This window comes from Lemur catta, chromosome 16, assembly GCF_020740605.2.
Source record: "Lemur catta isolate mLemCat1 chromosome 16, mLemCat1.pri, whole genome shotgun sequence".
NCBI classification, from domain to species: Eukaryota; Metazoa; Chordata; class Mammalia; order Primates; family Lemuridae; genus Lemur; species Lemur catta.
The window spans coordinates 16,214,769-16,229,367 of NC_059143.1; the positions used below are offsets into that span (position 1 = coordinate 16,214,769).

General features: G+C 53.6%; 1 protein-coding gene across 2 annotated transcripts in view; it reads left to right on the forward strand.

Moving 5' to 3' along the window:
- The window catches only part of CABLES1 (Cdk5 and Abl enzyme substrate 1), a 103,660-nt gene that overhangs the window by 81,708 nt on the left and 7,353 nt on the right, over window positions 1-14,599 (forward strand). For both annotated transcript variants that reach the window (XM_045527481.1, XM_045527482.1), the window contains 3 exons: window positions 97-193; window positions 1,121-1,277; window positions 2,318-2,421. In XM_045527481.1, coding sequence (XP_045383437.1) covers window positions 97-193; window positions 1,121-1,277; window positions 2,318-2,421 — 358 coding nt within the window. The remainder of the gene's footprint in view (window positions 1-96; window positions 194-1,120; window positions 1,278-2,317; window positions 2,422-14,599) is intronic.

Consider the following 14,599-nt stretch of genomic DNA (forward strand, 5'->3'; position numbering starts at 1 on the left):
TTGTCCTTGTGGCCATGGTATCTCGTGCAGTAAGGATCATCGTGGCTCTTCGGGGGTGCACACAAAAGCATTTTTTCCTCTGGCTTGTCCTTCTAGGGATTTGAAGTTGGATGGAGGGAGACAGTCAGCTGGTGCCGTGAGCTTGAAAGAGATCATTGGTCTGGAAGGTGTGGAGCTGGGTGCTGACGGGAAGGTAAGGCCGCCTGGCTTCCGGTCTGGGGCAGGTTCCCGGGCGCGTGACGCCAGCCCGCCCCAGCGTGGGGTGGAAATCCACCAAGCCAGTGACCCCGTAGCAGCGTGGCGGAATTTCCCAGAGCATGTGTTTTTCTCCACCAGTGCTGTTTACAACTGAATATGCCGTACTTCCGAGCATCTCAGTGGCTCGTATGTGTGCTCCAGGACGGAGTGACGGATGGTGTGAACATCCACTAACTGGTGGTGTCAGCAAGCAACATTCCGGCTCCTAGAAAGTGTTTTAGCTCCCTATGGTCCTGAGAAGCTAAGAGTCTCTCAGCCTTACACGGTGACCACCAAGCAGTAGGGCTGTCCCCTGACTTTCATCTACATGCAGTGAGCTTTGGGGTTGGAGTCTCAGGAGTAAAAGGTTGAAAAATGAACTTGACCTTCTTGTGCTGGGTCCAGGCAGCCCTCATGAACCCTTCCAAAACTTGCTTATGGCAGTGGTGCAGGTGTTTCTTAGGGGAACTGTCCCTGGATCCTTCGCTTGCAGGTGAGGCTCCTGGGATGGTGAACACCACTTCCCCTACCTGCCCCCAGAGCAGCTGGTCCCTCTGCACCCGAACGATCATCCCTGAGCTCAGGGTGTAGGTAGCGTGCGTGCGCAGTGCTTTGTGAGATATGTTCATATTTCTGCCATGTACCAGGAATAGTCAGACCAGGTGGGATAAATTAAAACTATGCATAGCCTAAAGTCAGTTCGGGTTAGGTGTTGGCACACATGAGTGCCAAAACAAATTTCATTTTTTAGATCTCATTAGATTTTCAAAGGGCAATGTGAGAACGTGGACCTGAACTCGGGGTGGCAGCTGTAGCTTAATCAGAGTGCAGACCTGGCGTTGCCTGGGAATAACCACTGGCCTGTGTTGTCTTCCCCTTTTAGACTGTTTCCTATACCCAATTTCTGTTACCCACAAATGCCTTCGGAGCCCGGAGAAATACCATAGACTCCACCTCCTCCTTCTCTCAGTTCCGTAACCTGAGCCACCGCAGCCTCTCCACGGGCCGGGCAAGCAGCACCCAGGGGAGCCTCGACACAGGTAACCTCGCCAGGTCCAGGGAGCTCGTGGCGGGAGGTGCTGCAGTGTACAGCATGGTGCAGACTGGAGGACAGGTGCCCGAAGGCGATGCGACTTTTGGGAAAGCCTGGGGTCAGGCCGTGCAGGCTCACAGCCAGGCCACAGGTGAGCTGTCTCTGATTCGAAGCCTCAGTCGCCGACTGCCTTGAGCTTCCACACCGTGACCTGGTTCTGTCCTGCATTTTCATAGTGCTCAAGTTTGGCTTTTTGTTGTTGTTGATGTTATTATTGTTGTTGTTGTCATTGAAATATTTGGGCCCTGAAGTGCAGGATCTGGTATGAAAGTTTCCTTTGTGATTATCAGAGTGGGTGAGGCAAGTTGGCGGCTGGGGAAGACTCGTGTGCTTCTAGCTTCACCTGTGCAAACCCTTGTAAGAACTGATACGAGGGAGAAAACTATTGATGAAGCCGCCCTCGTTCTACTCTCAGAGAAATTCCAGGTGAATGTGAAACTCCTAGGTCTGCCCGAGTGCTGAGTTCTGAAGTCCTGTCCTAACGTTCCGGCCACCCCTGGTCATTTACAATTGTGTGCGTTGGTTGCTGCTGTTATTTATGTTCGTACAGACACAATAGCCTGCCTGGAAGCATTCGCACAGAACAAATCATGCTGCTCAGATGGCGCGACTTGAGTCTATTCATTTGATCTGCAGGTTTAGAAAATGAGCCTCTTTGGGGCCACATTCTATAATATAATCTGCAAATGCTGTCTGCGTCTTGCATGCTGTGTGAAGTTTTGTGGTCTCCTGGGTCAGGGAGATTAACACATAATTCTCTGAAAAGGGAAAAAATGTCAGAAAGCTAAGCATTTGGTGAACTCTTCTGAAGGGGCAGTATGTGCCACTGGCATGCAGAGATGTCTGCCAAAGGTCAGCGAGCCAGTGATGCTGAGCTAGAGCCCTGGAGCTGGCCCTGCTCACCCTAACTACACTTGGCGTCCTCCCAGCTGCCTCTGCTTTGGAGGGTCCAGGGCCCCTAATTATCATTTTGCCTGTGATCTTCAGGTAGTGACCTGGGAGACTTTATGGACTATGACCCAAATCTCTTGGATGACCCCCAGTGGCCTTGCGGGAAGCACAAACGCGTTCTGATCTTTCCTTCGTACATGGTGAGTAGCTTCGGGTGGCTGGCTGTCTCGCCTGCCGCTTCCTCTGTCCCTGTCCCGGCGTGGGCTGGCCAGCGTGGCTTGGGGCTGGCTCGTTCACGCTGACAGACAGGCTGGGGGCCGGTGCAAAGACTGCTGTGCCTGGGGGCTTTTGGAGGAGCTCCCCGTGTGCGAGCAAAGCTCGACACCTGCCTGGTGTCCAGAACCGTGCTGGTTACCCGGCCTGTGAGCACCACTTTCCAGGCAGTAGAGAAGGCTGGGTTGCCAGTGTCTAAAGTCACCAGCTCAGGTTGGGGAGGACCCTCACCTCTGAGGGGGCATGTCTGAGCTTGTACGTCCGCTGACCCCACTGCAGGAGGACCAGGCCCATCCCAGGGAGTGCTGAGTTCAAGTCCGGCTCTGTCTGGAGCTCCTCGATGATGCAGGCCTCCATGTGCATTCTGAGCAAACATTTGGCACCAGACTAGGGATGACAGAATTATCTCTTGGGAAAGTGAAAGTAGGACACTGTGGGTGTTAAATGCAAAACCTTTCTCTGCTGGCTTTATTTTTTTTTTTTTCATGCACTCTTCCTGTTTTTCCCTGTGTGCAATTTTGGTTTCTGCTTTGGCTGACCACCGTTTCCCACCACTGAGGGCTGCTATTTCTCCGGACACCAGAGGGGCCTGCTGGGGTCTTTGGGCAGACTTGCCCTGACCGGAGGCAAGCAGAGCCCCAGCTGCTGTGGGAGGAGGGGAGAGCTGGGCTTTCGTGGGAACCGGATTGAGCCGGCCTGCCATGCCCAGCGTCAGGTGGGAGAAGCTCTAATCCAGCACATCCCCACCGTGCCCTGCCTCCTGGCCCACAAGCCAGGCCCTGGGGGGGTGACACGGGGTGGCACAGAGGAGCACTTCCTCCCCTGGTTCCCTTCCTCCATGCTCCCACACTGTGCTGCTCTCAGGAGTGAGCCGGAGAGTCCTTTCTCTCTTCTGGGCTCTTGGATCTGCAGCAGCTAGAGTGGGCACCAACCCCACGTGCTCGGGGCACCCGGACCTTCGCTCAGAGCTCAGCATTCCCAGCTGTTTGTCAGAGAAACTCCAGGCAGAACTCGGGCCCTTGCCAGTGACTTCCAGCACGTATCCTCTTGTGATCCAGCACGTAGTTCAGAGGTCATTCTAATATGCCACTTGGAGTCGGAGTGCATTTAGTCACTGGAGAATGCGTTCCACTCAAAGGCAGTTTAAAGTTGCCCCACCCCTCCTGCTCCCACAGCATCCCTCCCTGCTCCTAACACAGAAAGCAAAGCCACACCGTGGGTAGTAACTCTTCCCACTCTGTGACCCGTTCAGGAAAACCCAGGGCTCGTTCCTCTTCCCCAGAGGCTGGCACACAACAAGTGCTCAACACAGGAGCAGAGTCGTTGCCCTCATATTAAGGAGGGAGCAACTGAAAGGCCATCGCTAGTATAAGAATAAAGATTCTTGGTATGGTTCGCTGCTTTATTTATTAAAGTTCACTTGATTTATCACGTAACTTGGGCAGGAAACTGTGGCTCAGGGAGTCCGAGTCCTGTCTCTGACAGTTAACAGACAGGAAATGGGGGACCCAGGCTAGAACCCCTGGCTCAGGGCTCTTTTCCCTTTGCCGGGTAGTCTCTGAATCCCACACCCCTCAGCAGACAACGGCAGAACTGCCAACCTGAGGGTGGGACACGAAAGTGATTCTTCAGGCCAACAGTTTCACAAGTTTCCAGGTAAGCAAGAGAATGAGATGCCATTTCTGATTGGCATCGGGGTTTGGCAGGGAGCACCCCCTGCAGACATGTCGTGCCCGGTCATAACATCGACCTCCGCTTTTGCAGGCCTAGTGTCAGGCTGGTGCCAGATCTGATTGTTGTTTTCCTTTAAGTGATTGCATTGGGAGCTGTGAGGCTCTGGGCTGCGATACATGTGTGCACACGTGCACAGGAATAACGCTTCCTCCTTGGACAGCGTGCTGGAAGACTTGCCAAGTCAGCACATATGTCCTACCCTCTTTGTTGCATGTTCTCAAGTGGATCATTTTTCATTCCACTGTACTGGCTCTGCAGCCTGTACTTCCTGTAATAGCCCGTGTTTCAAAGAACAAAATTGCTCATGAAATGCATTTCCTGGTCAGCTCCATGAGACCCGCGTCTCCTGTTCTGGCCGCAGATGTTGGTACTTTGATAAAATGTGGAAAATCCACTTTTCACCGTTTTCATCTAAGTTAGGGATGGAGCGTTGTGTGTCGCAGGGGGCCTCACCCCACCACCCCAGAGATTTCCTTCCTAGCAGCAGGCGTGGATCACACGGCTGTTCCTCGTGCGTTTGCACTGAGCGTATAGGAGAAAGAGTGGGGCAAGGGGTTGTTTTTGTTTATTTGCTTTGTGTTTGTGTGTCAGGAACAGGTATAGAACTGGCCCATTCAACTAGTATTGACGGAGGCCCTACCCTGTGCCTGGCGAGGTGCTTCCTCATCCAGTGGAGAACTAAGCAGCCGCAGACCTCTTCTCCCCGACCGTGGAGAGAGCGGGGAAGTCAGACAGTAAACAACAGACAAATCACCGTAGTGGGGAGGAGGGTGAGGAAGGAACCGTCTTGGAAAGGGGGTAGGAGATGGCCGACGGGAGGGTCAGAGGTGGGCTCCGATGGGTAGGCCTCAAGCAAGGCCGCCCTGGAGAACGGCACCGAGGGTGAGAAGCAGCAGCCGCACCAGGATTTAGGAGGGAGAAGGGAGAGCCCGTGTGGGAAGACCCTGAAGTGTGAAAGAGGTGGGTTTTGTGTAACATCGATATTTCTAACAGTAAAAGTCCCTGCCCTTCCCTCTGTACGTTCTCTCTCTCACTCTCTCTCTCTCTCTCTCTCTCTGGGAGGTGGGGAGGTCAAGCCCACAGAACAACCCTGCCAAACCTTCGTCCCCACTAAATCGGCCCCAGGTGCAGGAGCACGTGAGAGAGACAGTGAGCACTGCAGGGTTATTTGAGCCGGGTTGTTGAAGGCCCTCAGTTAGGTCAGCCCCTTTCCTCACGGGCGGCAGGGCACCCCCGGCAGGTGGACGGCAGGCCTGCGAAGCTGGCCCTGCCCACTCCTGGGCTTCCTGCTGCCACCTCTGCTTGGTGACTGGGGACAGAGCAGGCCTGCCCCTCCCAGGCTGGCTGCATGTGCAGCGCCGCCCACCTCCCTAAATACTGGGCACAGGCCCTGGGGCCCCCTAGAGCAGTCCAGTTAGGCCAGGCCATCTGAGGTGCCAGTCTGAGCCCCCCGGGAGTGTTGTCCAGTCTTTTGGAATGTTCTGTACTGTGGAATTTCAGGCCCTGAGATGTTCGTGTGGCCTCTCCAGAATCAAGCGACCCTCGCAGTGATGAGCTAATCCTTTCCCCCATCAAACTCTGCTGCAGCCACATAAGGAGTGATTTATGTTCACTCAAAAGCACCTGTCTTGGGGCTGGGGGAGGGGTGCAAAAAAAAGCACCTGTTTTAAGTGTACAGGTGCATGGATTTGTAACCACCACTCTGATCCAGATAGCGTTTCTGTGCCCGCAGAAAGTTCCGCCTGTGCACCCCACTCCTCCCATCCCCTCCCCACAGAGACAACTGCTTTTCTGACTTCTGTCACCATAGATTAGTGTCACCTATTCTGGAACTTGATGTGCATGGGATCATCTGGTAGGTACTCTTTTTTCCCCTTTGGTCCATCTTCATTCATACAACTTACTGTCTGTGAGATTCCCCCCTGTTAAGTGTGTCAGTGTTTTGTTTTTTTTTTTAATTGCTGTGTAGTGTTGGATGTACTACAGTTTATCCCTTCTCTGGCTGATAGACATTTGGGATGTTTGCAGTGTAGGGATGTTATGAATCCTGCTGCTTTGAACATTCTGGTACACATCTTTTTGTGGGCATATATTTTCATTTCTCTTCGGTAAATACCTAGGAGCAGGATTTCTGAGTCATAGTGTAGGTGACATTAACCAGCCAGGGTGTAGTTAGATGTATATTTTCATTGGTGTTTGTTCTAAGTGTAATATAAAAAGGCCACTCGTTGCCACAGTTAGGACATGCCTTCAAGTTGGAGACTGTCAGAGGTGAAGCCTGTCATTTGCAAAGTGCACCGGGCACCCTTCCAAGTTGGCCTCACATCCGAATTTGCATTAACTTTGATCTGTATGTGTCACTCCTCATTTTATCCACTGAAAGGGCAAAGGTGAGATTTTGAATTTAAAAAAAAAATTCCCGAGGCAGGTGTGCAAACCAAATTGCAGCTGCCCCTGTGTTTTGGTCTTCAAGTTTCTAGAAGGCGACCACAGAACATGAAAGCTGGCTGCGTGCAGGTTCTTGCAGGGCATTAGCTTAATGAAGGTGTGTCTCGCTGCGGCGAGGGCGGGCGCTTCCGGCACTCTGCACCCTTGGCGTGTAATTACAGTTTCACGAGAGAGTGGTTATTTATCACTGGAACCTGGCTGTCAGGTCGGTAGTGGGTTTTTGGTGTTTTTTTTCCCCCTCTCTTTATGGGTGTGGAAAGCAATTAAGAGGAGAAAGCTGAGATAATGCCGACAAAATTAACGTTACGTGAATGGATTTCTGGATCTTTTTTCTTTCTGAGGAAGAGTCCCTCACACAGCTTTGACATCAGAAAGAAAACCTGTGACATCTGTAGCTATATAATTCTCAAGAGAACATCTCTCAGATTGGTAGCCATGATAAAGTGTCTATTTTACTTACTTAATATCAAAACCTAAGTATTCAGACAGCCTTCCCTCCACCCTCGAATGTCCCCAGTGCTGTGGGACCACATCTTAGAACTTAGTCTTTCCGTACAGTGTGAGATGCTGAGCAGTGGGAAATAATTGACTCAAAGGAAGATGAATTCAACCTTCCATGTGGGAGGTGGATTGGACTCTCTTCCCCCCGTGTGTATATATATATATATATATATGTATGTATGTATGTATATGTATGTGTGTGTATATATATATATATATTTTTTTTTTTTTTTTTCCCACTAAACGTTGCCGTGATGGCGTGGGTGCTTGTCTGCCTGCCTGCAGGGTGGGCTGCTTGGGCCGCTACAGCAGATTGAGCCCCAGCCCCTCTCTCACAAGGCTCCTTCCAGGGCCCTCAGGTTTCAAGGTGTCTGACGGGACGGGCCCTCTTTGAGGAAAGTAAGGCCACCTTACAGAAGCACAATATTGGGCACCTCGCTCAGAGCCGAAAGCACTCCCTCAAGTGCACAGGCCTGGACAGTAGCTGAGGAGCAGGTCTCTGAGGCCTGCCAGCTGCAGGTGTGAGTGCTGAAATAAAATGCCCTCAGTGCCTTACTGTGCTGGGTGGCAGGGGAAGGTGTGGGTTTTTTTTTTCTTACAGCAGTATTAGACATAATTAACATACTATACAGTTCACCTCCTTAAACCCTCTTTTACAATTCAGTGGTTTTTAGTATATTCATAAAGTTATGCGGCCATTGCCCCGATCAATGTCACAACGTTGTCATCATCCCAAAGCCCCCAGACCCTCCAGCTGTCACCCTTAACCCTGTGCTGCCTCAGCCCTAGGCAGCCTGCTTCGTCTCTATGCATTTGCCTATTCTAGAGTCATACCATATATGGTCTTTTGTGTCTGGCTTTTTAAACTTAGCATAATATTTTAAAGGTTCATCCGTGTTGTAACATATATTAAATAGCGTTACAGTGTTTTTTTTTAAATCATTTTTCGCTTGTAAAAATAATACAAACCGAAATATGACCTTGACATTTTACCCAAGATGTTGCAGCATCTGCTCTCTTTCTATGTATTGGTCTTGGACTTTTGAGAATCACTTCACGATTTGGAACGTGACATTCCGTGCAGGGTTTAGTTCATGCTCTGTGGCCACTGTTTAAGAAGCTTGCGTTTAAAAGTGCATCCAAGTACCGTCTGGATGTCATCTCAAGTCGGGGGTGGAGACGCTACTCCAGAAGTTCTATAGCACCAGATAAATATTTGACAAATATCTGACACTGAACGTGCTTTGCACCACCTGGTAAATCCACGTGGTAAACCTGAAGCACAGGTGACTTTCCATGTGTCTCTGTCCCCTTGCAAACCATTTCATTTCAGCGAGGGAAACTGAAGAGTTTCTCCCCTAACAGGAAGGGACGGAGAGTCAATCCAGGATTACGTACTTGGAATTCGATGGGTAGAAATAGCAACAAATGCAGCCCCGGGCTGCATAGGCTGCCCCCTCATTTCCATAGTTTCCTGTGATTTACTTTCCTCTTAGGGAAAGGATTAAATGCATAGAACAGCTGAAATGCCCATCTGTTGGTGGTTAGATGGATTTAATCGAGGACTGCTGTGCTGCTTAATTACCTTAACAAGCACGAACATCTTTCCCAGTGCCCAGCTGAGCTCCAAACGCCTGTATACAAGTGCAGCCAAAGCAGGAGAGCCCTGGTTTTCCAGTGGTGTCAGCACTGGAAGGAGCTGTCCAGGTCATTGGCGTGTGTCCCTCCCTCTTTTCACAGACGTGGCACGGAACCAAGGCTTGGAGAGACTGAACACCTGCCCCGGGTGTCGCAGCTAGCTCCGGGGGTGCAGGTATCGCTAGGGCTGGGCTGGAACCAGTTCCCTTGGAATGTTCCTGCCCACAGGTCAGAGGAAAACAGTAGCAGAGTCTACGACAAGCTCACATCTGTTCAGAGCTCCTAAGAATTCCTAGGGAGGTTTGGAAGGCAGGAGAGTAGGACATGAAGGTGGCTAGAGCTTTACCAGGCCCTCGAGTGAAAGCATCTTTTCTCTTGCTTCTGTTGGAACCAGAACAGCAATCTGTCGGCTCGGAGGCCCTCCCTGTTCTCCAGGATTGTTCTTGGGGCACACGCACCCCACCCTCTCTCGTATCACCCCATCCCTATCTGAGAGGCCTCTATAGCGTTGTAGCTGGTCCCATGGGCCAGGGTGGGGCCCAAGTTCCATTCCATGGAGGTCCCTCTCAAGTCAAGCCTTTGTTTTTATAAAATGCAAAGGGTGTCCCAGTGTCTCTGTGGTAGATGTGGTAGACTCTTCTAGCTAGATAAGTACGTTGTGGGCTTATCTTTTCCTGTTATCTCAGAAGGGAATCCCGGTGTCTGCCCCACGCTGGGCCTTCCTAACTCTGCTTCCCGTCTCTGGTGGGGCAGCTGGGCAGGGCTCCTTTCTGAACTCCATCCCTCTGGACAGAGCGTGCCTTGGGTGGTCTCCTCTTTCCAGCTGACCTTCCCCTCTCCCCTTACGCAGCTGTGCACACACAGCTTCCCTGCTGCCACGCAGCTGCGAGAAAGCGCATTGAAGCAACCCACCCCAAGAGTGGAACGACCACCTCTGCAGAAACACAAGTGCTACAGGGCTGCAGCCGCCCATCCGTCACACAGCCCGGCCCTGGCGAACCCCGGAGCCTGAAATTAGGTGGCCATGAAAACAGTGGTCATTCAGACTGTCCCAGACCAAAAAGGAGCCACAGCCTGTTTAATTAGCACTGTGATTTACAGTAACATGCGCTGGCAAACCCCCGGCCTTGCATGTTTTCATCACCCATACAGTCAGACTGGTAGGTGAGCTCAGACAAAGCCTTGGCCTCACCTTTAGTTTATTCTCTCCCAAGCCAGAAAGAACGAGCAGCCGGGGGGACAGTTGTAACCCCACGCCTGCAGCTTGGTCTCCTAGCACTGCCTCCGTGGCTCACCCCGTCACTGAAGAGAGGGCGGCTGTCTCTTGGTGTGGCTAGGAGGTCCAGCCTCTGAGGGTCATAAGATTCCCCGAAGACAGGACACACCGAGGAATCATAGCCTGCCACACACTCCAGAGAGTGTTACCCAGAGGGACCTGGAGCCAAGAGAACATCAGCGACTGTCACCCCTTTGGAACCCACTTGGAATGGATGGCCCTGGGCTCAGGGTGATCCATGCAGTCCTCAGAGTCTGGCCCATGCAGGATGGCTCAGAGCAGTGGCCTCAAGATGCTGCGTGTGTGCAGGGCCTCTTCTGAGCACGGGTCTGGGAGCAGACTGTCACTTTGAGGGTCGCCCCTCAGCCGTCCGCAGGCGGGGGAGCTCTGCGTGCAGCCTGAAGGTGACGGCTGGGGTCAGTGCCCAGCCAGCCTGCATGGTGGCACCGTTAGGAATAAGCCACTGCTGTGGGCCAAACTGTGCCCCCCAAAAAAAGGTGTTGAAGTCCCAACCTCCAGTACCTCAGAATGTGACCTAATTTGGAAATGGGGTCATTACAGATGTAAACGAGGTAAGATGGGGTCATACTGGAGTGGGCCCCTCAGAGACGTGAGTGAAGATGGACACAGAGAACACCTCACAAAGGTGGAGGCAGAGACGGGAGTGACACATCCCAGCCCAGGACACCTGTGGCTACCGGAAGCCAGGAAGCAGCACCAGAGGATTCCATCCAGAGCTTCAGAGCGAGGACAGACCTGCCAACACCTTGATCTCAGACTTCCAGCCTCCAGGGCTGGGAGACAACAGATTTCTGTTGCACAAGCCCTGGGTCTGTGGTAGTTGTCACAACAGCCACAGGGGCTAACATGGTCACTTTCCCATGCTCCACCAGCCTCGGGTGACTGCCGAGCAGCATTTACCATCCTCTGATGTCTTGAATTTTGGCATTTCATTGACCCAAAAGCTAACCCACCTCACCCTGATACAGATACGAGACGAGAGTGACTGTATGATCGGGCACCCGCCTTGGTGCAGGACGTGGGAGTCTGCAGCAGTCCAGGTTCACAGCCTCTTTCTCCAGGTGCCCTTGGATCCCCAGAGCGGCCACCCCCGGGATGCTGGTCCCAGCTGACCTGTGTGCACCCCAGACCTTCCCCTGGAGCCCTTTCTCTAGACCTTTCCCTCCCTGTGCCACACCCCCTTGAGGCCAGCGAGCCCAGAGCCACTCGCCACGTGGAGGTCAGGAAACCGGGGACGGTGCAGAGGCTGCCAGTCCAGTGAGGATGGAGCTGGAGTTCTGGTCCACGCAGCGGCTGTCTCTGAGACTTGACAGAAAGGTCAAACTTGCAGAGACCACCACCCCAAAACATATTTTATCTAATTTTTAAAAGACTCAAGCGTAGTCAAGTGCAGGCCAGAAAGCTGAGCGAGTGGCAGGTCAGGTTCCTGCCTGGCCTTCTACTCTGTGCTGGGAGCAGTCACAGGGACACAGCCTGCAGCTGGGGACTCCACACAGAAGGACGTGAGAGTGGGGAGTGAGGATGCCACTTGCACCTGCAGGCGGCACACCTGGGATGCAGCAGACCCTGTCACCTAGCAGATGACTTGAGGGTTCTGCTGTGCTGGCAGCTGCCACACACGCCCTGCTTGCAGGGGGCCGAGTGCAGGGCTCGCTGGGCCAGGGGTCTCACAGTGTCGGCTCATGAGCCCTCCCTCCACTCTTGTCTCCAGGGCCCATCCCGGAAATAAATACACATTTCCACTCCTCTCACCGTCAGGAAAGGGGGAGGGGGCCCCAGCTCCGTACCCGAGAGCTAGGACGAGGCTGCCTGTAAAGACAGAGCCTCTCCTGCAAGGCCCGGGCGGGGCTGGGCCTCGCGGGGCTGGGCCTCGCTCTCCTTGCCCCCTGCAGGGCTGGGCGGGCTCGTTGGCTCTCATGGGTCTTCTAAGCTGGGGCTGCTCAGGAGGTGGGGGGCAGGGCCGGGGGCAGCACTCAGAGCTCCAGTGGACTGATGATGTGGTGCCGTTAGGGGATAAGAAGCTCTTCCTCTTCCCACCCAAAGCGAGGCTCAGCTGCAACGGTGGTGACTGCCGTCAACGACAGCGCAGCGTGTGCAGCAGGCACGGTTGATTGTGAAGTTGGCGTCCTCTCTAGCTAGTTTAAGAAGAAAGGGGCGCTGGGTGTCACGGCGTGTGCTTGTCCCAGCAACTTGGGAGGCCGAGGCAACAGGATCCCTTGAGCCCAGGAGTTCGAGGCCAGCCTGGGCAACATAGCATGACACTCTCTTAAAAAAAAAGAAGAAGAAAGGGATTCATCACAGGGTGTTCACTAAATACCTTGTTAGAATCACTGGGGGGGAGACTAAAGGAACAGCCTGAGTCAGGATCCCCTGGCCACATCTCAGAGCCGGGCCACCAGGGAGGCCGCTGCCTCGCCTCTTCTGGGATCGGGACTCCGGCTTCTGACCCGGGAGCTGGCACAGGCTGTGGCCCCCACCACGCCGGGGTCAGGAAACCACCACAGTTAGGGACCTGCTGCCGGCTGCAGACCCATGCTGCCTTGCTGTGGTCTACACCCGCAAAATGGGCACCCAGAAGCTAGTGACTGGACTCAAGGACTCCTGCTGCAGCCCCTCTTGGCAGCAGGAACAACAGAAGCGCAGCCCCTGGTTCAATTCTGCCTTGTCGTACCAGAGCATGCGACAGCAGGAAGAGCTGGAATTGAACTTGGAGTTCTAGCTGCAAAGGTGTCAGGGCAGTGTCACCCTTAGCTTTCCAGCCTCCGTCACACAGCGGGCGTCCCAGGAGGAGGCTGGATATTCACCCCATAGCGTGCGGCGAAGGTGAGTCCTGGGAGAGCGGCCTGAGCCCCGTGGGGTTGAGAGGATGAGCCTGCGGAAATGGCGCTACAGACTGAACCAGGAACGGGCGTTGGCCGGGCAGGGAGGATCAGATCTGCAAGTCCTGGGCCTTTAGCACATAGAAATCACCCGGGAAACTCACCTTGGTGCAGACACCGGGGCCCCGCCCGCAGGGACTGTGACTCAGTGGGGCTGGAGCGAAGCCCAGACCTGCTGCCGTCTCCTGCTTTGTGCTCTTGACGAAATTTCCAGTGTCCCTTAGGTACGTTCTGTTCTCGCTTTGATCATCAAGATAAACCTAGGAAGCCGCCCCATGGAATATCCTCATCTCAGTTCTGAGAAGGGGAAGGTGAGGCTCAGGGAGGTTAAGTGACTTTCTCCGTGTGGCCCGACTGGCCACAGTGGAGCTGCCCAGCCACCACCCAGCCCTCGGGTGGGGAGCTGCCTCCGCTGCTCGGTCGGTCCAGCCGAGGAACGAAACGCAGGAAGGGAGTGCATGGGGCCAGCTGGAAGCAGCCAGAATCCCGGCACTGGCCCTGCCCACGATTCACTGAGGTTCAAGGCGAGCCTTGTCACTTTTCTGAGCCTCTCTCTCCCCACCTGTAAGATGGGGTGGCGGGACGCGCTTGCAAACTTCTTTTTTGGCAGCGGGAGCCTTCTTTCAAGAGCAGTGTGGCATGTGTCTACATTTGAGACCAACCGAAATGGAGCGGCTGCTGCTGCAGGGAGGGACCCAGGCCCACAGCAGAGCCTGGTTTGCAAATCCAGATGACTGTTAAGCAACAGGATCTCCTTGCCTGGGGCTTACAGGGCTTCAGGCCCCCAACAAAGGCAGACAGGCAACTTTTTCACTTAGGCCTGCTCACGTGGTTGCAAACGTCATGGCTTTGGGCCACGAGGAAGAGCAGGAGGCCCTGTCTGTGGGGTTCGGGGTGCCTCGGGGAGAGACATTGAGAAGAGAGAGGGTGGCACTGGATATTTAGGAAACAGAACGGTTGGCTGGTGGGCCCAGCTGGAGGTGAGCATGATCGAGGTGGTGCCCATTCTACTGCCTGTTTCCTAAACAAAAAAATCTTACATCCTGTTCAACCCAGAGGAGACATTTGTTCGAGATGAAATGGAGCAGCTCTTAAAAGTAGAAAGGGAAACAGACTATGTTGGAGGGCTGCCACAAGGTGTCCACCCTACTGGACCTCAGCAGTGAGAGCAGCAGCACACACGCCTGGGCACACGTGCAGATGCTGTGGTCCCACACGGCTGGGCTGCCACTTCCCTGCTCCGCACAGGGCACATCGCTAGCAGGTACCAAGTGGGCACGCCCTGGACCAGCTCAGGGAGACCTTCCCGACTGGGCCAGAGAGACCATGTATCCAAGGAGGAAGACCCCAGTGGAGTCTTCTTCCAGCCAAGCATCACAAAACCCAGAACAAGTGTGGTGAAATTGTTCAAGTCAATAATGCCACCGTTTGCCTTCACTCGCTGGGGAAGCAGAGAAGGTAGCACTGAGGTCACTTTGAATTGGGATGTGCTGGCTGTTTGCTACTCTTGACTGTTAAGGGATACCAGAGGCATTCCACATGTCTGCCATAAAAATCGTGTGTCCTGTAGATGGGGGTGTTCAGATAAAGCCACCAAGTTTTGTTAGA